Genomic DNA, 25,103 nt, shown 5'->3' with positions numbered 1-25,103 from the left:
CCAAGGTGGAAAGAAGCGTTTTCCCACTGGCTGAAATATTTTTTTTGGTGTGGGGGGGGGGGGGGGAGGGAGAATACTTGGTGCCCACCCAGTTCTTGCCTAGGCCCACTCAAAATCTGTTTTCTGGCTACGCCCCTGCTCTACATTTTATGCAGCTCTTCCAGCGGAAGAGAAGGATTGGGAGGCTATGTTGAATGAAAGAGCCTTTGTCTGCCTGAGCAAAACGCTCCACTGAGTTTGTCAGCTTAAACTAGTTTTTGTGCTTCTGTAGTAGGCACCACAGTCCCTTCTGTGTGTATGCAGAATGAGGAAGAAAACAAACTATGTAAGTGTGGTAATGGAAGGTGGTGGTCCTATTCACAAATGGGCAGGGGGTGTTTCCTCTTATATTTTGGAGGAAGCTACTTTTAAGAATGTTCTCAGGCTGGGTTGGAGGAGCTCCAGTGAGAGAGCCAAGAAGGCTTCATAGCAAGGGGAGCTGCCTTTCACCAGCTATATTAGGTTAAAATGGAGAGTCATGCTCCCCCTAGGCTAGCTGGGCCTCAGCTAAAGAGAAGGGGGAGTCTGACATTCTCAAGGCAGTTGGGAAAGATTTTAGGAGAAAAGTAAAGGCTAAGGGCACTAAGTCTGTGTCCTGAGAGCTCAGCTGCCAGAACTTTCCTGATTCCCTTAGTTTATCCAAGGCTAGCAAATAAGGGAAAACATATATATTGTGCTCCCATATATTGAGAGTTCTACATTACATCACATTATGTTTTATGCTTTGGATGTCTGAGTAGAACTCTTACCATCCATGAACAGTTTTGGATGGATGGATATCTGGGGGGATTTTGTTTTGGTGAGATACGTTTGAAATTTAACACACACCCTTCAACTAAGCTACTCGAAACTTGTTAAGAGCCTGGGACCAACATGATTTGAAAAATAAAATGACCAGACAACAAAAGGTAGAATAATAATTGTATTTTCTGTTTGTGATTTAGAATAGATCAGATTTGAAATGTGTATCCTGCCAGAGCTGGTGTTAGAAATTTGGGAGGTGACCCCAAAGCCCTCTAACAAGGTCATACTGCCTTCAGCTTCCAGCAGGCTTAGGGCTCTCTCTGGCCAGAGGGCAGTTGCCCTAGTTGCACTCCCCTAACATTATCCCTGGCATGTGTGATCTTTATATTTTGCACAGTATAGGAGGAAATACATCTCTTAATATTTCTTTGGTATTGTACTACATGGAAGACGTGGCTTCTTGGGTTTTTGGTTTAGTTTATTCTTATCATTTTTGGTCAGCTGTTATGTATTTGGCATTTGTGTTCTGTGTGACTGAGGTATTCTGGTAGCATGAATTTTCTATGTAGCATTCTGTAGTAAGTTTTCCTGATAGTGGAGGAGATATTTGTGAGGGAGGCGGTAAGAGAGGTTTTGTTGATCCTTGTTCTGTATTGTTTTTTATTTATAAAATGACAGTTGTACAGAATATGGTTTCTTTTATACTTTTAATAAAATGATTTAAATATAAAATCATAACTGTTCAAGATTTGTGCGGATGGGGTCAGACAGAACTCGCGGCAACGGAGTGGGGATGGGGCTAGAGCTCACGGAGACAGGGACATGTCATCCTCTACCTCACATTTATGGGTTGGGATGGTAACAGTGATTTGTGTTGACAAGGAGGGGGGTAGTATACAGCCCAAACTGGTGGCAGCAATGATTGTGGTGAAAGCACAGGTAGGCTCAGAATACAGTAGTGCTGGTTGCAGGGGTGGAGGTTGGGGGGGGACCGGACATTCAACATCTTTAGTTTGGGCTGGTCTCAAAAATAATCATTGGGGATGGGGAGAAGCAGAACTAGGAAACATTTAAAGGTGATTTGAAGTAGATGACTCAGCTTTTGCACTGTCACTGGCCTGCAAGTACATGTGATAAACAGCATGTTCCTGTCTCTGTCAGAGATGCATCAGTGTGTCCCAACACACTGAGAGATGCTGATTTATAGATAAGACCCCACCCACCCACATGCACTTCACAGCTTGTTTTTCTGTATTTGCTTAGCAACTTGTTAAATACTGTATATATTATGTTTGGCTTTGGCAGAGAAAACTAGGGGGGGGGGAACCAAGCAAAAAGCTCCTGATATTTTATTTGGTAACTTTTTTTTTTTGGGGGGGGGGGGGGGGGGAGGGAGGGTGCTTCAAAAAGACAGTGGTGTATTGTGTCTGCATTGTTTTAAGTGATCTGAGCTCACAGGCTTATTCCACCAGATCCATACTTGATTTGAATCCTGTGTGTAAAAAGCTTCAAGTGGAAAACACTTTGTATGTTTGGTAAAAATGAAATTGCTTTCTCAGTGGCCATAGAAAACATCCTGATGCCGAAGGGGTTGGCTTAACTGCCTTTGATCCTGGTTAACCCTTCACTCCTAGTGATTGTGTGTGTTGGACTCAGATGAAACATTCAGCCAAACAGTACTTAAACCATAAGTGAGGGAAAAAGGTATCTTCCACATACGTAGTCAAGTCAAAACTGAGACTACACTAAGTGGGTCCAGGCTTTCCCAGACCTCAGCAGCAACTTTTATTTATTTATATTTAACGCTTCCTCACCTGTCAAAGGCATGAACTAATCCAACAGCCCTGTTTTTAGGATCAAATGTTCTTATGTTCCATGTGGTTTCTGTCCATCTGTATTACCTTTCTGCTTTGGTTTCAGTTTAGTTTTATTTGGTAAGATAAACTATAGGGAGGTGAAACAGCAAAATGTACCTGTAGTTTGTGTATATAAACTTCATTTTCATCATTCTATATGGTTTGGTCTCTGCTTATCTACAAGATTTTGCCCAATTATATCAACCAAGGAGGACTGTTAGATCTTTAAATGATATTAGAGTGGTAATCCCTGCCCAGTTGGTGTGTAATTTGAAAAACTATACTTTGGAATTCTCTGCCTCTGGATACTAAACTGACAACAGGCTAGGAGTTGTTGATGTTCAGTGATTAACTTGGCCTTTTCAAAAGCACTTTGGATATTGATTTATGTCCTTGGAAATTGAATTTTGCATGGATTTGTTGAATTGATTGTGCTTTAGGCAATGTAAAGCTCTTAAGACTATTTTATTTGATTGATCTCTACCTAGAACTTGATGGTGAAGTGGATTATAAATGCTAAAAGTTAAATTATATTTTAGAAACATTTCTTGAAATATTCCATATCTACTAGTATGCCTCACTGCTGCTCATACCTTGCTGATGTCACAATGAGTCTCTTCTACTTGATCAGTACAGTACAGTTTGGATTATCTGACCTTCACTAATCTGACCATCTGGCATATGCGGCAGACCCCCTCTCCCCCGGTGACATCATTTTGCCGTTAAGAAGCGCGTGGCTTCTCTTCCTCTTTTTTTTTCCCGGCTTTACACGCTGCAAGGAAGCCATGTTTTTTGATCAGAGATCATGCTTCTTTGCAAGGGAACCTTGAAGGAATATTGACTGCGCCGCATACACCCCTCAAATGAGTTAAGAAGCGCATGGCTTCTCTTCCTCTTCGTGATTTTAGTCCATGCTTCTTCTACGCATTCATTTTTGGATCTCAGGCCCTGCTTTTGTAGCGAGGGAACCGTTGAATTTTCTAGCTGAGTCCTTGCTTTTACAGCATGGCAGCAATTTTTCAGAAACTTTAGCAGAAAGGAGCTGCTAAAGAAAGTGAACATTTAAAGATGTTTTTGCTGCTTTCCAATTAGGGAACCATTTTTGATCTCAGACCGTGCTTTTGCAGAAATTTTTGGATCTGACTCGCAGAGCTATGTGACCCTAGAACCTGCTTTTCCTGCCAGGGGTCTGTTTTTGATCTGAGTCTGTGCTTTTGCAGAAACAGAACCATGGTAAGATTCTTGTGCACAATGAGTTTTATGCAGTACTGTATGTACACCTACTGTATTCCTGTTTCTTCATTTACACTTACAACACTTCTTTATTCTTACTCTCATTCTTAGATCTGGAGGGTTTCCAGTTGCCATTCTGCTGTCTTGATTTCTGCTTCATAGGGTACTATTGTTGACTGGAGAAGACAACTCGTGTCCCATCTAGTCCTGCCTAATTATGCTCTCACGTATCCAGCCTTAATTATTTGATTGTTCTTGAGATAGTCAAAATCTCTGGTTACTTACTGCACATGTCTTAATTTGCTTCTTGAAGTTATTGTAAGTTGTGTTCTGGCCATTTTTATGTTTTATTCACTTTATTGTTTGTTTGTAAGCCGTATTGAACTTGAGTCTATTTCAGGCTAATGTGGGGTATAAATATCATGATTAAATAAATAATTGAAATAAATACGAGTGAGGCTGAACATACAGTGATCTTGAGAAATGGGGCTCTGCTTGGTTCTGTATTTCTGTATATGCAGTTGACAAATATGGTTTCTCTTGCTGTATTTCTGTTCACTGCCTGCTGTACCATTGCTGTGCTGTGTGTACTGCTCTGTATTTGTACTCAAATTGCCTGCTGTACGATTTCTCACTTTTTTCATTGGTGATCACTGCTAATAAACAATATTTTTAAAATTAAAGATAACCCTATGCCTGTTCTTCATGTATAGAATATATTTTCCCTGCACTGTGAAGGGTTCCCATTGTTTTCCATATTATCCAGCTTCTCACTTATCTGACAACAGGCCGATCCCATTTTCGTCGGATAATTGAGACTCTACTGTATTTATTTGAACTCAACTCCTCTGGCTTCCAGCGAGAGCCAGGAAATGTTTTAAGCTAATTTATTTTTTTATCTGTAGATTTCCCATCAAGACAGAGTCTGAGCCAGGAGCTTAGGCTTCAATGGCCAACTAGATTTTGTCAGATAGTAATGACATGCAATGGAACCATCATAGAGGACCAGAAATCTGGAATGCTTTACCACAAATATTGAGACCTGTTCTCTCTCTCGCTCTCTTCAGCATCATTTTGAAAATCTGGTTATTTCAAAAATATTTGTATTAGGGTAGCAAGTGTGGATGAATACAGGTTAGGTTGTAATAGTAGATTATTTATGTTGTGGTAAAGTCGACAAGAAATGCTCAGATTAAATTACATGTATGTTTTTCATTGGTAGCTGAAGATATATTGTATTCAGGTTCAGTAGGTATTGCCCTCTCCCTAGAGGACTTACAAAAGTGCTTCCCAAGTTGTGGGTTGTAACCCCCAAATGGGGTTACAAAATCCCCATCCCTGACCTGGTAGTAACCCTAAATATAAAATGGGCCTATGATCTGTTCCACAACTAGGACCTAGCAGGTCTCCACGGTAGAGGCTGTCCGAATTTTGATTTCAGTTACATTGTCAAACGGTCCCGAAATCCCTTTTTCTGTCTGGTTTTGGCCAGAAATGACCTTGTGTTTAGTGGAAGGCAAAACATTGTGCTTTGTCCCATTTGTGTGTGTCTCTCTTTGGGGGGGGGGGGGGGGGGTTCTGTTTTATAATCCCAGTGGTCTAGAGGTTTAGTTGGGGCAGGAGCAGTCCCCAGTTACTCCTTCCCATTCTGGCTCTGCTCAAAATGACTGCCGTGACTGGGGTATTGCTCCTGCCTTGACTACACTGCTAGGCCACCAGGGATCATAAGGTAGTTGGGGTGGGTATGGGGCTACTCAATAACTGCAGTACAAAAATCTTGCATAATAGTTTATAAGGTAAATAGAGTGTGCCAAATGATTTTTGATATAAAATTTTAGCAGGAATTTAAATCTGTAAATTTGACAGTAATCTGGGGCCGTGCCGTCCCCCCCCCCCCCCCCCCCCCCAAGAAAAATTATGGGAGCAAAGATTCCTTTCTCTAAAGACACAGTAAGGGGCAGCTTTTCAGGAATTATTTCCTCAGAGCAGGCAGAACTTTAAAATCCCTTGAATCTCCTCCATAAAATTTTGTTCTGATTTTTTTTTCTTTATTTGTCTAAAGCCTTTTCAGTATTAGTTTATTCCATATATTCAGGCAGTATGCCTGAACTGGATCAATTTTCTTCCCCTTTACACCATCTTCTCAACATCACCATATCCTCAGAATCTATTTATATGTATCTGTGTATGTGACATGCTGAGTGAAAAGGAACCAAAAGTGGAGTTAAAAATAAAGTTAAAGACTATACAAGTGTGGAGGGGTACATTTGGGCAGCTTTTCATTTTTGAAATTTGATCATAGTCTATATCAGGCTTGTCCAGCCTCTTTTTATTGGAGGCCACATTTAATGTTTTGTAATATTCAGTGGACCAAGACATGTGTGTGCGCGCTTGAACATACTCATGCTCTTTCTTTTCCACCCCCCTCCCCACCACTGTCACCCCTGCTCGCTCTTTTGCACGCTCTCTCATAGATATACCCTTCCACTACACCCCACCCCTCCATTTTCACTCTGTCTTGTTCCCCTCACCTATGACAGAAATTTGCTTCCCTGCCATGAGTGGCCCACTGGAGCTCCAGGTGAAGTCCTCCAATGGGATCCCTGCTTCTCTGCCGTGACTGGTTTCACCATGAGGTTGAGCCGCGCAGCTTCGGAAGCTGAGGTTGATCTCACAATGTTAAATCTCACAAGGCTTGATACCATGGGAACAGCCTGAATTCTGGTGCTGCACAGCTCAAGCTCATGGTTAGACCAGTTGTGGCAGAGAAACAGAACCTATGAGAGGAGTTCACCCAGAGCTTCTGGGGGCCAAGAGAATAAGGTTGGCAGGCCAGGTTTTGGCCCGTGGGCTGTAGATTGGACAAGCCTGATATATACAAAACACAGTCATAGAAAGTTACAGATAACATATTGGATTACAGAGAGAGATGTTTTAAGTTTTGCTAATTTTCAAATGTGTTCCCCCCCCCCCCCCCAATGTACTTTTTTTTTTTTAATTAAATGTTTCTCAATTTTTAAAGACTTAATTTAGTCCATATTTGAGGGCTGACGTTTTGCAGGATTATGCAGCCTCACGCTTTTTAACAAATTTGTGGAGGCTTACCACTGGGATCATAAACTTCTTGAACTGTGAATAGGATTGTAATAGCAGGCTATTTATGTTGTGGTAAAGTGGGCAAAAAATGCTCAGATTAAATTGCATGTTATGTTTTTCAGTGGTAGCTGAAGACCTATTGTATTAAGGTTCAGTAGGTGTTGCCCTCTCCCTAGAGGGCTTCCAAAAGTGCTTCCTAAGTTGTGGGTTGTGACCCTCAAATGGGGTTAAAAAAAAATCCCCATCCCTGACCTGGTAGTAACCCTAAATTTAATATGGGCCTACCCCCCCCCCCCCCCCACCGAGTAGGGTTACCATATTTTGTCCCCCAAAAAGGACACACGCCCTCGCTCCACCCCCCCCCCCGTCACATATCCCCTCTCCCCTGTCACACCCCGTCACCCCCCTCCCCTTACCTTACTATTGCCCTGGTGGTCTAGTGACCTCTTCGGCGCAGGAAAGAGCCCCCTCTTTCCTGCCCGGAGCGCTGCCTTGCATGCATCCTTCCTGTTGGTGATCTCAGCGCCAATTCAAAATGGCTGCCGAGAGTTGAAGTCTCGCGAGGTCACTTCAACTCTCGGCGGCCATTTTGAATCGGTGCCGAGATCACCAACAGGAAGGATGCATGCAGGGCAGTGCTCCGGGCAAGAAAGAGGGGGCTCTTTCCTGCCCCGAAGGCAGAAGAGGCCACTAGACCACCAGGGCAGTAGTAACTAAGGGGAGGGGAGGCTAGCAATCTGCCCATTTGTCCGGATTTCTGGACAAACGGGCAGGCTGGCGGGCAGCCTGCCCGTTTGTCCAGAAATCCGGACAAATGGGCAGATTGGCAAAACCCGCCCGGTTGCCCGGACATGTCCTCAAAAAGAGGACATGTCCGGGTAAATCTGGACATATGGTAACCCTACCCCCGAGTGTATTCCCTGCATTTTGGGGAGGGGGGGCTTGCCTAATAGGTGCCCCCAGGCCAACTCTGTTGTTCCCCCTCCTATATTTATCTATTAGATATCAAGTCTTTGGTGCTCTGATGCCTCCACATAAAGATAAAGGGTGAATTCGCCTCCCTTACCCTCAGGAACTACTAAAAAAAACCTCAGTGAATTCAACCTACAGCTCTCCCTCATCACTAAAGTTGCTCTGTCTGTCCTCTCTCTGTCAGCTTCCCACACTGATATTTCCTCCTCAGTCAGAAACTCCTCCCCCTTCACAGCCTCAGTTCAGTTCACTGAAAGAAGCGTGCAGGACGTCAGGAGGAAGAGAGTGCAGGGAATGCGGTGGCGCCGGAGATCGGTGCTGGACAGGGGGGGGTTGGGGACCCCTGACAGCAAAACCAGGGGCCCAGATGAAATGGGGGGGGCAGGCCCCCGTGGCCCCACCTAGGTACCCCAATAGTACATCCCATTGGTTCAGGACAGTGGATCTGACACTAAGGAGAAATTTTTACCTGATTTTCTTTTCTTTAGTCAGTGACACACTTCTCAAGTCCTGCCTGTAGAAGATTGCGGCTCATGGTTCTGGATGTGCTCTATGCTTCCTTTTCAGTGCTTAAAAAAAAAAAAAAAGAGAAATTAATTTTGTGATTGGAACCATACAGGTTACTGTGATATAGTTATATCTTGGTATATTCAGGGTAGTGAGGGTCACACTATGATTTGCTCACTTGATTATCATTTCAGCTGCCGTGGTTGATGGGGCATGGCTGCATTACAAAGGGACCTTCTGCTGTTTGGGCAGATGCATACTGGGTTGTTCCAGGAAGAATCTCTGCTTATGCTGGTAATATCACTGGCAAAATTCTGTTTTCTCTACCTCCACCTGTTGGTAGGAAGGGATAACATCCATTGGTTCAGAACAGTGTCACTGACTAAAGAAAAAGAAAATTATCAGGTAAGACGACATTTCTCTTTATATTCTAGGAATAACTTTTGGCTTTTAAAGGTAGTTATATCAAATCCTAATAAATCATTATTTGAATTGCTAAAATTAATGGTTTTAAAAGATGATTTGATTCTGAGCATCCTTGTAAATGGTGTCATTTCAAGAATATGCATCATAGAATCTTAACAAATTAAATCTTGGATCTTACTTCGTTGGCCAGGTTTTCAAAATTTGTCTATGAATTGGATCTGCTATTAGCAGATCATTTTGGTCATACTACTTACATTATTCATTCTTTTTTTGATGCACAGGTCTCCTGGAATTATCTTTGGGAAAGTTCAAGAAAGTGTTTTTGAATAAGACAATACCAACAGAAGCCATCCTGCGGGACATTGGTAGCAATGTGTTCTTTCTGATTTTCCAGCTGCATACCCATCATTTAAACACAACAGTCTCATTCAATAAGGTTTGTTTTAGGCAAGATCATATATGATTAGCATCCACACAAAGGAGAGAAGTAGGTGCATATTCTTCTGTAGAAGAGTGCAGGCTAAAAAAACAAAGTTGGTTTAGTTGCCTATGTAGGGCCTGACTTATTTAAAACAATTTAACTTGGCAGCGGAGGTCCCTACCTGGTTAAATCATGCTGACTGTTCCCTCAGATTTTCAGCTGCACATAACTGGATAATGCTGCTGAGGCACTCTCTCTGGCTAGTAGTGGGGTAATCCAGGGGTAGAGTCTGGGCAAAGTTGGGACTTGACCTGATTAGTAGTGATTTCTGCCCTCCCGCTCCTCACCAGTCCACTAATTGGGTTAAGTCCACTAGATAATCTTAACCCTATGCGAGTATGCATTGGCTGGCATACCAAAGTGGGGAGGTGGGGGTGGTCCGCCCTGGGTACAGGCAGCAAGGGGGTGCGCTGAGCAGCTGAGTGACTGCTCAGTACTGCTGGTCCCCTGCTGCAGAACAGGAAGTTAACGTCGGAGGGGGGCAGAGGACCGTTGGAACTGACAGCCACACAACTGCTCAGCACATCCTCTTGCTCAGAGAAGAGAGGGCAGGTGGGGGGGATGTGCCTAGAGGAGGGGGTGTGCTCCACCCCAGGTGGCAACCAATATAGGTTTGCCACTGGAAGACCCATATATTCAGTACCAGTGCCCAGCCTAGGCCCTACATTAAATATCCAGATCAAAATCTGCATCCAGTGGTCAGCAACTTTAAAAATTTCTGACCACCATGGGTTGAATATTGGGCCAGTAGTAGTGTTTGGGATTTTATTTTTTATTTAGGTTCTTAAAATCTTCAGTTCTGGGGACCAATGTCATCTATAGTGTTCCCTGTGACATGGCGCATGCTGTTGGTGGTGGTGGGGTGGACTTCAGGGTTTTTCTAAACTTGATACACTGTCATTTATAATGTTATGGCAACTTACAGTATTTCTGGCCATGAGAGGTTAGTACAGATTTAACAGTGGTAATTTGATACAAGGTTAATAAGTGTTTGTAGGATTATACAATCCAAATCCTAATTGGAGCTGGCAGAGATAAGGGAAAACCTTTTTGCAGTTAATTTCATTTAAAAATGTGATTTTTCTTAGCGTCAGCACTACTGTTCTGCATCAATGGGTGTTACCTTTCCTGCCAGCAGGTGGAGGTAGAGAAAATTAAAGTCAAACAGTGACATCACTGGTATAAGTTGCGGGGACCACCATGGCCCCTGCTTTGAGGGTCTAAGTGCTGCAGAGCTGAGCTGGCTATTCTGGAAGCTCCGGTTCTCTCGGAGGGGGTGGAGGAGAACTTTGAGACTCTCTCAGGCTCCCAGTCCCCTGTGGACTTGGATTTTGAAGAGCCTTCCACTTAGGTGGCAGAGAAGAGCGGTCCAATGTGATCCAGCTCTTTTGAAGTGAGGAGCTGTCTCGTCACATTGACAAGGTCATGGGAGCCTTGGCAATGCTCATGCCTTGTGCTGTAGACCCCTCAGAAGGGGATCCGCTGCTGGAGGGTCTCACGGGACTCACAAAGCAATTTCCACGCCATAAAACCCTCATGCATATGATGATGGCAGAGTGGGAGACCCCAGATGGGCCCCCCTCATCTGGATCACCTTTACACTTTCACTCCTGATGAGGTTGAGAAGTATTGGACGTTCCCCAAGGTGGGCGCCCTGGTCACGGTGGTCACGAAGGAGACTGTTGTGCCAGTCCAGGGGGGCTCAGCCCTTAAGGAGCTCCACCTAGCCTTTTTCAGTGGGTGCTTCCAGTATTCAGAATGCTATTTGTGGTGGTTATGAGGTTCGGGCCATTTTGTGATTGTTGCCGCAGTTCCTGGAGTCCACTGAGGGTGCTCGCCTGGAGTTAGGGATGGCCTTTCTGAAGGACAGATCACAGAGAACGTCTGTTTCGCTTCCTCCTTGATGGTGACTTTGGTGTTGGGGCAATGGTGGTTGTGGCTCTGCCACTGGGTCACAGATGCAGCCCTTTAAAAGGCGCTTGTTTTTTGACGACTTGGCGAAGTTGGTGAAGGATATAGAGGAAGCAAAGCCTCTCCATCTTCCTGAGCTGAAACAAAAGGGTGCTCAGCGATTGTCTGAGTCCAGGGGGCAGGCTGCTTTAGGTTCACTCAGCATTCTTCAGCACAGGCAGGGGGTTAAGGGTACGTCCTTCATGTAGGGTTCCTTTGTGGATCCAAAATATCTGGGCCCTCAGGTGTCTCGGACGGGATTGTAGCTGCAGAGCTTCCCAGTGAGAGTGTGACAGATCCCTCGTGATTCTGGTAGGAGGCAGGCTGTCTCCTCTTCCTGTGACAAGTGAGTCCCCATCACCTTGGATCAGTGGGTTCTGGGGGTAATCAAGAGGGGATACTCTCTGGAGTTCACCCATACGGTTCCCAATGCCTTCATGGCCTCCCTGTGCAGCTCAACCCTGAAGCGTCAGGCTGTCACTCTTACTTTGTAGCATCTCTGCGATCTTAGGGCACAGAACCTGTTCAACTAGCAGAGCGCAGTTTGGGACAGTACTCCATCTATTTCATGGTCTTGAAAGGGTGGCACCTCTCACCCCATCCTGGATCTCAAGGGGATGATGCTTGTTTGTAGATCCAACATTATTGGGTGGAAACCCTCTGCTTGATCATTGCATCAGTATGGCCAGCAGAGTTCTTGACTTCCATGTACCTCTATGGAGGCCTACCTCCACATTCCCATCGCAACTCATCACAAAAGATATGTGCTTCTGTGTGTTGGGGCAGTACTTTCAGTTTTGGGCCTTGCCTTTTGGCCAGGCTACTGCGCCTTGTACCTCCAAGGTGATTGTGATGGTGGCCCCACACCTTTGACGTCAGGGTATTTGGTTTCATTCCTAAATGGTTGACTGGCTGATTCGGGCTAACTCGGATACAGAGGCTAGTTTGGTCACCTCTCAAGTCATTTCCCTTCTTGGAATTTCTAGGGTAGGTCGTGAATCAGCCCAAGAGCCATTTGGTTCTGTCTCAATCCCTGGAGTACCTCGGTTCAACATGGCCAAGGGGATGGTGTTCCTTTTGGAGGACTGGGCAGAGACACTCCGGGCACAGCTGCATAGGCTGTGCGAGCTCTCAGGGCCCAAATCTGGGACTATTTGTAGCTCCTGGACTCCATGGCAACAACTCTAGAGGTGGTGCACTGCTTGGGTGGAGAGCCAGTGGGTCCTGGCCTCCTAGGACTTCCATCGTCTTCTGCCTTTCCCATCCAAGACGCGACTTGTTCTGACCTGGTGGGACAGCTTGGTTCCGCTGGATCCCCCTCTGTGAGTTCTCATTATCACTAATACCAGCCTCTGCAGCTGGGGGGGGGGGGGGGGGGGGCTCACTGTCTGGGTCAAGTAGCTCAAGGAACCTGGATGAAACACGAGGCTTCCTAGTCCATCAGTTGTCTGGAGACCCAGGCGGTTCATCTAACCCTGGGGAGTTTCAGCTGCTTCTTGAGGGGAAGGTGGACAGAGTACAGTGAGACAATGCCATGGCTGTGGCTTTCATCAACAGACAGTGCGGAACCAGGAATTAGCCAGTAGCCCTGGAGGCCATGTGTTTGTCAGTAGGTAGAGAAACCCATCTGTAGGTCCTCTTAGCAGTCCATATTAGGGGCAAGGACAATATGCAAACTCTTTTTCAGTTGCTCTCCCCTGGATCTGGGAAAATGGGAGCTGGGGCACTAGGCCTTTTAACTTATTCTGGATCACTGGAGCCCTCCACAGTTCGACCTGATGGTATCCCAGGGCATTGTGAAGGTGGAACGCTTTTTCATGTGGCAAGGGACCTGCTGCATGGGATAGATGCACTAGTTCAGCCATGGCTCTTAGAGAATCCTCTCTAAGTCTTCCTCTGTGATCTCTGATCAGACGCCTACTGCGCAAGATTGTGCATCATCCTCATCTGATTTTTGCTAGTGGCTCTGACTAGCCTTGCAGGCCCTGGTATGTGGATCTCCAGCGCGGTCCTCTTTCACTGCCCAGGGGTCGGAGATCTATCAAACAAGGGTCTGTAGAAATGGAAGACTTCCTGCTTACGGTTTGGCCATTGAGAGTAGGCACCTAGAGAAGTACAGGCTCTCCCCTACAGTGGTTTCTAGACAGTCTTCTACATCCCTGGCTTATGTCAGGGTGTGATGTGCATTTGAATCCTGGTGCGGGGATTGGTCTTTTTCTCCCTGGAAGGCTCAGATTCCCAATATCATGGGGTTTCTGCAACAAGGTCTGGAGCAAGGGCTGGCTTTGAGATTTGAGGGTCTAGGTAGCTGCTTTGTTCAGTTTTTTGGGGGAAAATGAGTATCTCTCTGGCCCTGTATAGAGAGGCAGCGTGATTCTTGAAGGGGAGGTGGCACATCTGCATTCCCCACTTCAACTTTTCTTCCCTTTTGTGGGACCTTAGTTTGTTTCTTTGTGCTCGACTTCTATCAAGGACCTTACTCAAGACTGTGTTCCTGGTGGTTATCACCTCTGCTCATAAGGTCTCTGAGTTTTAGGCTCTGTGTTGTCGAGACCTGTATCTTTCCTTCACAAAGAACTCGGTGTCTTTGCATATGGTCCCCTCTTATCTGCTGAAGGTAGTTTCTCTGTTTCTTGTGAATCAGGAGGTCTGTTTGGCCTTCTTTATAGCAGAGGGTTAAATTCCTTCAGACTGGAGGCTTCACCAGCTGGATGTCCAGAGGACAGTGTTCTGGTACCTGAAGGAGACTGAGCTTCATATCTCTGATCGCCTGTTTTTGCTCTTCCATGGTCTTCAGAGGGGCCAGGTGGCCTCTAAGGTCTCCATTGCGAGGTGAATCAAGGCAGCTATTGAATCTGCCTACATCTGCAAGAATCGTTGGGTATCTCGGGGGCTAAACGGTCCACTGCTAGGGCTAGGCTGCTTCCTGGGCAGAGGCCAGAGTGGTTGCTCTTGAGAGATTGTTTTAGGTTGGCAGTTTGGTTGTCACTTAATTCCTTTAGTAAGCAGTACAGGTGTTTGACAGGAGTTCACTCTGACTTTGACAGAGTGGTCATTTTGGGGGGGGGGGGGGGTGAAGCTTGTGTGCTTCAGTATATTCCATTTGTTCAGAACAGAGGAGCTGACTCAAAGAAAGGAGAAATTGTCTACCTGATGATTTTCTTTCCTTTAGTTAGCTACACTGTTCTGCAACCCACCCTTGGAAGGGGGGGAGAGGCTAAGGGAGGGAAGGGGGAAGGGAAATAGGAAGAAAATAAGAAAAAAAGAAAAGGGAGAAAAGGAGGGAGAGGGAGAAGGAAGGGAACGTACCGGGTTGAAATTCTATCCATGACAAACAACAGTTTCCTCACTAAATGACACATCCTAGAGGAATTTTGTATGTGAAATTGTGCAAGACGAGGTGAAAACATGCTCCATGACCATGTATCTGAGGCACAATGTTCCTATGTGATTGTTAAAAAATATGAAGGTACTTGCATATAAATGTGTGCAGCGCTGAATAGTAGAGATATAGAAATGATTAGTAGTAGTAGAATGATAAAAGAAAAAGCAGGTCCTAAAACCTCTGTGTCATCATAATGTAGCTTACCAAAAGCAGTGCACCGAATGAAAAACACTGCACTGTCAAACCAAATACAAAATAAATCTTATTTATATTTATGGACGATATATATGGTCTTGGCTTCATATTCTTGCACAAAAAGAAAAAAAAAAATACATATGTGGTGCTCTTGCAGGACAATAAGCGACTGAAATGTTGGTTAGAATAGCATTGTGATTGTGCCAAAGTGAATCCGTGCATGTCGAATGGCTTTAATAAATGGATCCTTGCTTGAACATAACAGCATTGATGCCATAATCCTTACCAAAACATACATCACTAAAAATTAAATATAAAAAAATATATACAATCTAGAAGAATATTGAAATTAGACAAAAAAATAATGAAAACTATTTCAGCATGAGATGGATGAATGAATTGATCAACTTATGAGTGCATGAAAATATAATATAAAATACAAATGAGATAAAATATGATATAAATGTAAAATGAAAGAAAATGCAAAATATGTGTATGCACTAAAAAGACAAGACTCAATGAAAATGAGCAGCTGGAATATTAAAAACTTAATAAAATATCACATTGTAAGCAAAGTATGTAATGCTATTGAGGGTATGTCATGTGAAGATGCCACATATTCAAGTGCTGTGAGAACTTAGAAAATACACAAGTGGCTAGCGTGGTGAATCTGGTTAATCAAACAAACCATGAAAGGAAGTGAAGAGAGTCATTAAAACTATAATCAGTGAAATAAAACTGCCATAATGAGTCATATATTCCAATGTAAAAACATGTGAATTAGGCTGGTATTACAGCATAAAACAAAAATAAGAATAGCAAATTAGATACCCATCTGTGTATAATTGTATGAATGGATATAAAATATATCCAGAAAAACGAATGAATCAAAAAAAAAATAAATTGAAGAAGAGTGGGAAGAGGACGAATGAAAAAGAGGGCGAGTGGGATGTATATGGGTAGAGATGGGTGTGTAGGGGTGGGAATAAAGGGAAAGGATGGGATATCTGGCTTTTAGTTCCAAGAGAACAAAAGTTTCACATATTTATTGGATAAACACCTCAAGGTAATAACAGTTCATGTAATTTAATTTATTTGAAATTTTTTTTTGTCTTGAGTCATTGGCTTATCTCACTTTAAACTGGAGTGCTTTTCCTTATTTTGTTTTTCCTCTTTAGAAGATTGATATGCCTGTTCTTACCTGCCCCAAATTTCTGTTATATTTTAGCTTTTGTAGTTTTTTTTTTAATTCATATAGCTTTATTTTACATGTTTTTTTATGTTTTTCTTAATATCTGATTTTTAGATTGTTTTGTTTGAGTTTTTATAAGTACGTTTCCTTGTCATCAAGCAGATGAAGCCATTATGTATGGGTTGTGTCCATCAACCAGCAGGGGGAGATAGAGAGCACTCAACTTTTCACAGTGCCTCATGGCCAGCCAGCTCCACTGCCTCTTCAGTATTCTCTATCTCCCCAAGCAGGGTGGCTGCAGCTTCTTCGAGCTCCATCAAAAATCTGACTGGGGGTGGCTCCTGGCTTGCCAGTTGTTAGCCGGGGTGTTAGAGGCTATAGCAGCTTCACTTTGAAGGCACATAGGTTAGCCCTTTCCCTGCCTTACCCATGCCCCCGTGGATGTGGACATATTAGCTTGCTTTTCCCTGTCCTTTCCCACTCAGTGGATGCAGGCACATTGGTTCGCCTTTCCCTGCCTTTCCCACTCATCTGAGCCTCCGGAGTTCTTATTACTTCTGCTTTCCTCACAGCGTTAAAAAAAAAAAAATGGAACAGAGGTTTTCCTTTGATTCTTCTATGGGACCGGAGTTGTGATACTCGGTCCGGTGAGGTAAGAGTGTTTTCTAACTCCTCCGGGGTGGGCCCGTGATCAGGGCGTTTTTGGCGCTAAACCGCCATTTTGAATTTTCCCGCCGTTTTTGGCGATGGCTGCAGAGAATGTAAAGCGCTGTTCCCGGTGTGGCAAGCGCAAATCAGCAGCGGGGCTCTGTAAATTGTGCTGTACAGGTGTAAGAGCTGGCCCGAGCATGGCGAGCGATGATTCTTCCCACTCAGAGCTGGCAGCGGACGCCATTTTGAATTCTCCGCATGGCGCAGCCTCCGTTGAGATGGAGAGCCCTGAGCCCGGGGGGGGGGGGGGGAACTATTTAGGCTATTCAGGGAGCGGCTAGCCCCGGACGGGATCTGGGTGCCCAGGGCGAGTTTTTCTCCCCTGATTTTTTGTTGTTATTGCATAAAGCATACATGCTAAAAAGAGCTCTCCCTCAAGAGTCATCTGAGGCCCCTTCTATTGTTCCCCCCGGTGGATTCTGGCCTGGGACTGCCCGCTGAGGCTATTTTCCCTGATAATTGGCATAAAGAAAGCGTAGAAGGGCTAATTCCCCTTCAGATTGTGGTGCACCTCCTTCCCCCCCCCCCCCCCCCCCCCCCCGTGGTCGGGCTGTGAGGATTCGGAGAGTTGTGGCAGGCCTTCGTGGTCTGAGGAGCCAGAGTCAGGAGCAGAATTACCACAGGATCTGGATGATCCCTCCGCGGTGAGGATTTTCCACCGTGATGAGCTGCCAGCGCTTATTTCAGATGCCCTACAGGTCCTTTCTATTGAAGAACCTGACAGTGGCACGGCCTCCTCTGTGAATCCTAGGATGGCTAGTACCAAAAAGCCTGCTGGAGCCTTTCCTTTGCATGACCCCATCCAAGAGCTTATTTCCGCTCAGTGGGCTGACCCCGAGGGACCTTTGAAAGTTTCCAGGGCTATGGGGCAATTATACCCTCTGCGTGAGGAGCATTTGGCTCGCTTTGCAATGCCTAAAGTAGATGCCCTAGTCACTGCGGTGACAAAGAGAACTACCCTCCCTGTGGAAGGAGGAGTTGCCCTGAAGGATATACAAGACCGTAGGCAGGTCTTACTGTTCGGGCGTCTGCATGCAGTTGTTATGCTGCTAGAGCCTGCCTGGCTTGGTTGCAACAGGCAGTGAATAGCCTGGAGATGGAGCGGAGCCCTTCTCGGATGTGGCTCCGCGGCTGAAGTCGGCCTTGTCCTTTTTGGCTGATGCCCTTTATGATATTGTCAGAGCTTCGGCTAAAGAAATGGCAGTAGCAGTGGCGGCTCGCCGTCTTATTTGGCTATGACATTGGGCAGCGGACATGGCCTCTAAGCAAAGGTTGGTGAAGTTGCCCTTTCAAGGCCTTCTCCTATTTGTTGAGGAGTTGGAAAAAAAATTGTTAAAGGCCTGGGAGATCCTAAACCCCAGCGCTTGCCCGAAGATAGGCCGAGGCCTTCCTCCAAGGGCCAGGCGGTCCACTCCTCTTATAGACCCGTGAAGCTAGAAGGTACCGCCCGGGATGGGATGTTCTGCTGGGTTCACTTCTTGTGCCCGTTTTTCAGCAGAGGAACTCCTTTCGCTTGGACAAGCGTTCTGCAGCCACAGGCTCTAGGCCTGGAGTTCAGGGGCGACCCTCTCAATGATGGTGCGCCGGCCCCCTCCTTGCTTCCTGTCATCGGAGGACGTCTTTCCCTCTTTGCCGAGGAGTGGGCCAATATTTCCTCAGATCAGTGGGCTCTGGACCTGATCAGAGATGGCTACAGAATAGAATTCAATGCCCCAGTAAGAGACGTGTTTGTGGAGTCTCAATACTGTTCTGCCGCCAAACGGGTGGCGGTAGAGGAGACTTTGCAAAGTCTGATTCAGTTAGGGCCCGTGTCCCCGGTACCTCCCGCCGAACACGGCTATGGCCGATACTCCATCTACTTTGTGGTGCCGCGAAAAGGTGGGTCTTTTCGTCCTATTCTGGACTTAAAAGAATTAAACAAGTCCCTGAGAGTGCGGCATTTCCACATGGAAACCCTGCACTCCGTCATTGCTGCGGTACAGCCAGGAGAGTTTCTTACGTCTCTAGACCTGAAAGAAGCTTACTTGCACATTCCAATTTGGCCCCTGCACCAGATGTTTCTGAGGTTTGCGGTGTTGGGAAAACATTTCCAGTTTCGGGCCTTGCCTTTTGGCCTCGCCACAGCTCCCCAAACCTTTTTGAAGGTAATGGTGGTAGTAGCTGCTTTGCTCAGGCGAGAAGGTATCAGGGTTCACCCGTACCTAGACGACTGGCTCATCAGAGCAGACTCTGTAACAGAGAGCTACAGTGGGGGAAATAAGTATTTGATCCCTTGCTGATTTTGTAAGTTTGCCCACTGACAAAGACATGAGCAGCCCATAATTGAAGGGTAGGTTATTGGTAACAGTGAGAGATAGCACATCACAAATTAAATCCGGAAAATCACATTGTGGAAAGTATATGAATTTATTTGCATTCTGCAGAGGGAAATAAGTATTTGATCCCCCACCAACCAGTAAGAGATCTGGCCCCTACAGACCAGGTAGATGCTCCAAATCAACTCGTTACCTGCATGACAGACAGCTGTCGGCAATGGTCACCTGTATGAAAGACACCTGTCCACAGACTCAGTGAATCAGTCAGACTCTAACCTCTACAAAATGGCCAAGAGCAAGGAGCTGTCTAAGGATGTCAGGGACAAGATCATACACCTGCACAAGGCTGGAATGGGCTACAAAACCATCAGTAAGACGCTGGGCGAGAAGGAGACAACTGTTGGTGCCATAGTAAGAAAATGGAAGAAGTACAAAATGACTGTCAATCGACAAAGATCTGGGGCTCCACGCAAAATCTCACCTCGTGGGGTATCCTTGATCATGAGGAAGGTTAGAAATTAGCCTACAACTACAAGGGGGGAACTTGTCAATGATCTCAAGGCAGCTGGGACCACTGTCACCATGAAAACCATTGGTAACACATTACGACATAACGGATTGCAATCCTGCAGTGCCCGCAAGGTCCCCCTGCTCCGGAAGGCACATGTGACGGCCCGTCTGAAGTTTGCCAGTGAACACCTGGATGATGCCGAGAGTGATTGGGAGAAGGTGCTGTGGTCAGATGAGATAAAAATTGAGCTCTTTGGCATGAACTCAACTCGCCGTGTTTGGAGGAAGAGAAATGCTGCCTATGACCCAAAGAACACGGTCCCCACTGTCAAGCATGGAGGTGGAAATGTTATGTTTTGGGGGTGTTTCTCTGCTAAGGGCACAGGACTACTTCACCGCATCAATGGGAGAATGGATGGGGCCATGTACCGTACAATTCTGAGTGACAACCTCCTTCCCTCCGCCAGGGCCTTAAAAATGGGTCGTGGCTGGGTCTTCCAGCACGACAATGACCCAAAACATACAGCCAAGGCAACAAAGGAGTGGCTCAGGAAGAAGCACATTAGGGTCATGGAGTGGCCTAGCCAGTCACCAGACCTTAATCCCATTGAAAACTTATGGAGGGAGCTGAAGCTGCGAGTTGCCAAGCGACAGCCCAGAACTCTTAATGATTTAGAGATGATCTGCAAAGAGGAGTGGACCAAAATTCCTCCTGACATGTGTGCAAACCTCATCATCAACTACAGAAGACGTCTGACCGCTGTGCTTGCCAACAAGGGTTTTGCCACCAAGTATTAGGTCTTGTTTGCCAGAGGGATTAAATACTTATTTCCCTCTGCAGAATGCAAATAAATTCATATACTTTCCACAATGTGATTTTCCGGATTTAATTTGTGATGTGCTATCTCTCACTGTTACCAATAACCTACCCTTCAATTATGGGCTGCTCATGTCTTTGTCAGTGGGCAAACTTACAAAATCAGCAAGGGATCAAATACTTATTTCCCCCACTGTATCAAGCTACAGCCAGAGTGGTCTCAGTACTTCAATCTCTAGGCTGGGTCGTCAATATGGCCAAAAGTCACCTGACCCCCTCGCAATCTCTAGAATATTTGGGGGCCAGGTTCGACACAGACTCGGGCTATGTATACCTACCCGAGCTAAGGCGGTGCAAGCTTCAGGATCAGGTCCGTCTGCTCCTGAGGATGCCCCACCCGCGAGCTTGGGACATTGTCCAGTTGCTTGGATCGATGACAGCCACATTGGAAGTGGTGCCCTGGGCAAGAGCGCACCTGAGACCTCTACAGTATTCCCTACTTCAAAGATGGTCTCCAGTTTCTCAGGATTATCAATGCTCTCAGACAGCATGCTGCTGCGAGGAATGCCGCTGACGCTCCCCGATTGGTGTCTAGTAGTGACAGATGCCAGCCTGAAGGGCTGGGGCGCACATTGCAAGGAGAAGCATGCCCAGGGTCTATGGACACCCGAGGAGTCGGAGTGGTCCATCAACCGCCTAGAGTGACCCTGGAAGGATTGGCTGTCAGAGTGATGTCGGACAACACGACAGCAGTGGCCTACATAAATCGACAAGGCGGCACTCAGTGCAGAGCACTGGCCGCGCAGGCCGAACAGATTTGCCACTGGGCCGAGCTGCGTCTTCAGTTTCTGTCGGCAGCTCACATTGCAGGTCAGAGCAACGTGCAAGCCGATTATCTAAGCAGGCATCAGATTGATCCAGCAGAATGGGAACTAGCAGACGAAGTATTCCTGCAGATATGTGCCAAATGGGGCAAGCCCGTGATGGATCTTATGGCGACAAATTCAAATGCCAAAGTCCCTTGCTTTTTCAGCAGACGGAGAGATCCTCGCTTGGCAGGGTTGGATGCCTTAACTCAGCCCTGGCCTCCTGGCCTACTATATGTGTTCCCTCCGTGGCCCTTGATAGGGTGCATGCTCCTGCGGATTCGGCTGCACCCAGGAGAAGTGGTCCTCATCGCCCCAGATTGGCCCAGGAGGCCTTGGTATGCGGACCTCCGACAGATGCTAGTGGAGGCTCCCCTTCCTTTACCTCTGGTACCGAACCTGTTGTCACAGGGCCCAGTAGCCATGGAGGACGCCTGCCGCTTTGGTCTTATGGCATGGCGATTGAGAGGGCGCAATTGAGGGACAAAGGCTATTCAAACACAGTTCCACTTCCGTGGCTTATGCCAGGATTTGGCGCCAGTTTGAGTCTTGTGTGCTTCAAAAGCGATCACACCCATGCGGACTCCTGTCTCGCCTATTCTGGACTTTTTGCAGGATGGTGTACAAATAGGCTTGGCCTATAATTCCCTGCGGGTGCAAGTGGCAGCATTGGCCTCCCTTCGTGGTAAGGTTGAAGGCGTGTCTTTAGCTGCTCATCCAGATGTGGCATGGTTTCTTAGTGGGGTGCTTCGGCTCCGGCCTTCCGTGTGAGCACCCTGTCCAGCTTGGAACCTGGGGCTAGTTTTGAAGGCCCTGCAGGCTTCTCCTTTTGAGCCGCTTCGGCGAGCATCGGAGAAAGATTTGACACTAAAGGCCGTTTTTCTTGTGGCCATTACTTCGGCGAGACAGGTGTCAGAGCTCCAGGCGCTGTCCTGTAGAGACCCATTTCTGCAATTCTCAGAGTCCGGGGTCACGGTTCAGACTGTGCCTTCCTTCATGCCTAAGGTGGTTTCAGCGTTTCACCTAAACCAGCCTATTTTCTTGCCCTCCTTTAATAAGGAGGAGTTTCCAGAATCTTTTGGGCAGTTGCACCTGTTGGATGTGCGCAGGACACTGATGCAGTATCTGCGAGTTACTGTCTCTTTCAGGATCTATGATCATCTGTTTGTTTTGCTATCAGGTCCTCGCAGAGGGTCTCCAGCGTCTAAAGCCACTATTGCCCGCTGGCTCAAAGAAACTATCTTTTCAGCTTATCTGCTTGCCGGCTGGTCTCCGCCTGTAGCCTTTAAGGCGCATTCTACCAGAGCGATTTCTTCCTCTTGGGCTGAAACTGGAGCACTCTCTCGTCAAGAGATATGCAGTGCAGCAACATGGACTTCTAAGCTCTCTTTTGCCCGACATTACAGGCTGGATGTGGCTGCTAGGAGGGATGCGCGTTTTGGAGCACAAGTGCTGGCGCGTGGTGTGACTTGTTCCCACTCTATCTAGGGATTGCTTTGTTACATCCCATACGTAATGGCTTCATCTGCTTGATGACAAGGAAGGGAAAATTAGGTTCTTACCTTGGTAATTTTCTTTCCTCTAGTCATAGCAGATGAAGCCAAGAGCCCTCCCTGTATGATTGTCTGTATGCTGTGAATCTGTTTCAGGTTCTGTCCTTGTTTCCTGAAGTTCCATCCTCCCACCCTGTCAGACTGTCATAGTAATGCTTGAATGTTTTCACTTATATACACTGTCAGCTAGCACATTTGCTTATTTCCGATCTGACGAAGAAGGGCAGCCTTCGAAAGCTAATCAAGAAATGTATTAAGTTATGTCCAATAAAAAAGGTATCATCTTATTTTCTTTTCCATGTTTTATTTTGTTTGATTTCTATTGATAACCTTAAGAGTGGAGTAACACGGCTACCACACTCCTCTTCCTTGGGAGAAAGTTGGAAAACAGTCTTCAGGATTCATGTTCACTTATAGGAGGATGAGTCCATTCTCTCCAGTTTGTTTTGGAGGATGAGTTTATTCCCTCCAGGAGGTTGCATGTATCCCCTCCAGTTATACAATAAGGAGGACGAGTTCATTCCCTCCTTTTGAGTTCATGCCCTTGTTAAGGGGCCATCGTTCGCTGTGAGGAAAGTTCATGTTATTCCCATTGCGGTTTGCCATACTGCTTTGGAAGCTTCAAATACTGAAGAGGCAGTGGAGCTGGCTGGCCATGAGGCACTGTGAAAAGTTGAGTGCTCTCTATCTCCCCCTGCTGGTTGATGGACACAACCCATACGTAATGGCTTCATCTGCTATGACTAAAGGAAAGAAAATTACCAAGGTAAGAACCTAATTTTCCCATCTTTTCACAAGTACACATTAAGAGATTATGGAGCTTTTTTTCAAAAGAGAAACGTCTAAGAAGTGGCATAAATCTGCATCTGGACGTTTTTCTAACAAAAACGTTCAAATTGGTATTTTCAAAGCCAATTTTTAGACATTTTTTCTATGAAGTCCATCAGAAGTGCTGTTTTTCAGCCGTAATGGAACAAAACAAAACCATCCAGGACTAAAACTAAGATGTTTTGAGTTAGGCCTGTTTTTATAACGAATAAGGCACAAAAAAGTGCCCTAAAAGACCAGATGACCTCTGGAGGGAATGAGGGTTGACCCCTCCTTACTCCCCCAGTAGTCACTTACCTCCTCCCACCCCCAAAAAATATGATTTAAAACATTACTTGCCAGCCTCTTATACTCGGGTCCATTAGAACAGCATGCAGATCCTTGGAGTATTCTAGTGGTGGGTGCAGTGCACTGCAGACAGGTGGACCCAGGCACATACCGCCCCCTACCTGTTACACTTATGGGTGAAACAGCCCTCCGAAACTCAGCAGAAATCCACTGTACCCTCATATAGGTGCCCCCATCACCCGTAAGGGCTATGGTAGTGGTGTATAGTTGGGGGTAGTGGGTTTTGGTTGTTTTTTGCGGGGGCTGAGCAGACAAGATAAGGGAGCAGTGGTGAGATGTGTACCTGGGAGTGTTTTATGAAGACCACTGCAGTGCCCCTTAGGGTGACCTGTTGCTTTCCTGGGATGTCTGAGCCCTTACGCCAAGCCCCCTCCCTACCCATCTTCAAATCCTTGCTCAAAGCCCACCTCTTCAATGTTGCTTTTGGCACCTAACCTTTATACCTTTCAGGAAATCTAGACTGCCCCTATTTGACTGACTGTACATTTGTCCTTTAGATTGTAAGCTCCTTTGAGCAGGGACTGTCCTTCTATGTTAAATTGTACAGCGCTGCGTAACCCTAATAGCGCTTTAGAAATGTCAAGTAGTAATAGTATGTCTGGGAGACCAGTCTACTAAAAATGCTGACAGCTCCTACATCTCAATAGCTTGATTTTGTACGTTTTGCACGTGGATGTTTTTTTTTTTAATGGATCAAAAAACATCCAAATCACAAAACCTTGTTAAAAATAGACGTTTTTCTCTTTTGAAAATGACTTTTTTTCCTATTCAGATTTTGGATGTTTTTTGCATAATGTTGTATAATTATGGTACAGCTAGAGACCCCCCCCCCCCCCCCCCACTGGAATGGTGGAGGGCCCAGTCACAGAGCTCAGGCCATTACAGACCTTGGCTGAGTCAGAAATTTGATGGTTGACACAACTGGGAGCTTACTGGAAAAGTATGGCCTAGTTTGTAGCCCACATTGAGGCCTAAATAAGCTAAATTAGGAAAAGTTAATAGATATGGAAACAAAATGGAGGATTTCAACACAAAATGGAAGCCCGTATCTGTTACAAAGTGGAATTTTCTCTAATGTA

The 25,103-nt window shown here is 45.9% G+C and overlaps 1 protein-coding gene across 2 annotated transcripts in view; it reads left to right on the top strand.

Annotated features, from left to right (window-relative positions):
- Nucleotides 1-25,103, top strand: part of TM7SF3 (transmembrane 7 superfamily member 3) — a 117,153-nt gene that overhangs the window by 34,056 nt on the left and 57,994 nt on the right. For both annotated transcript variants that reach the window (XM_030214544.1, XM_030214542.1), the window contains exon 2: nucleotides 9,155-9,309. In XM_030214544.1, the coding sequence (XP_030070404.1) occupies nucleotides 9,155-9,309 (155 nt within the window). The remainder of the gene's footprint in view (nucleotides 1-9,154; nucleotides 9,310-25,103) is intronic.

Source organism: Microcaecilia unicolor, chromosome 9 (genome assembly GCF_901765095.1).
Source record: "Microcaecilia unicolor chromosome 9, aMicUni1.1, whole genome shotgun sequence".
NCBI lineage: Eukaryota > Metazoa > Chordata > Amphibia > Gymnophiona > Siphonopidae > Microcaecilia > Microcaecilia unicolor.
The sequence above is the reverse complement of the archived record's forward strand: the minus strand, read 5'-3'. Positions and strand labels throughout refer to the sequence as shown.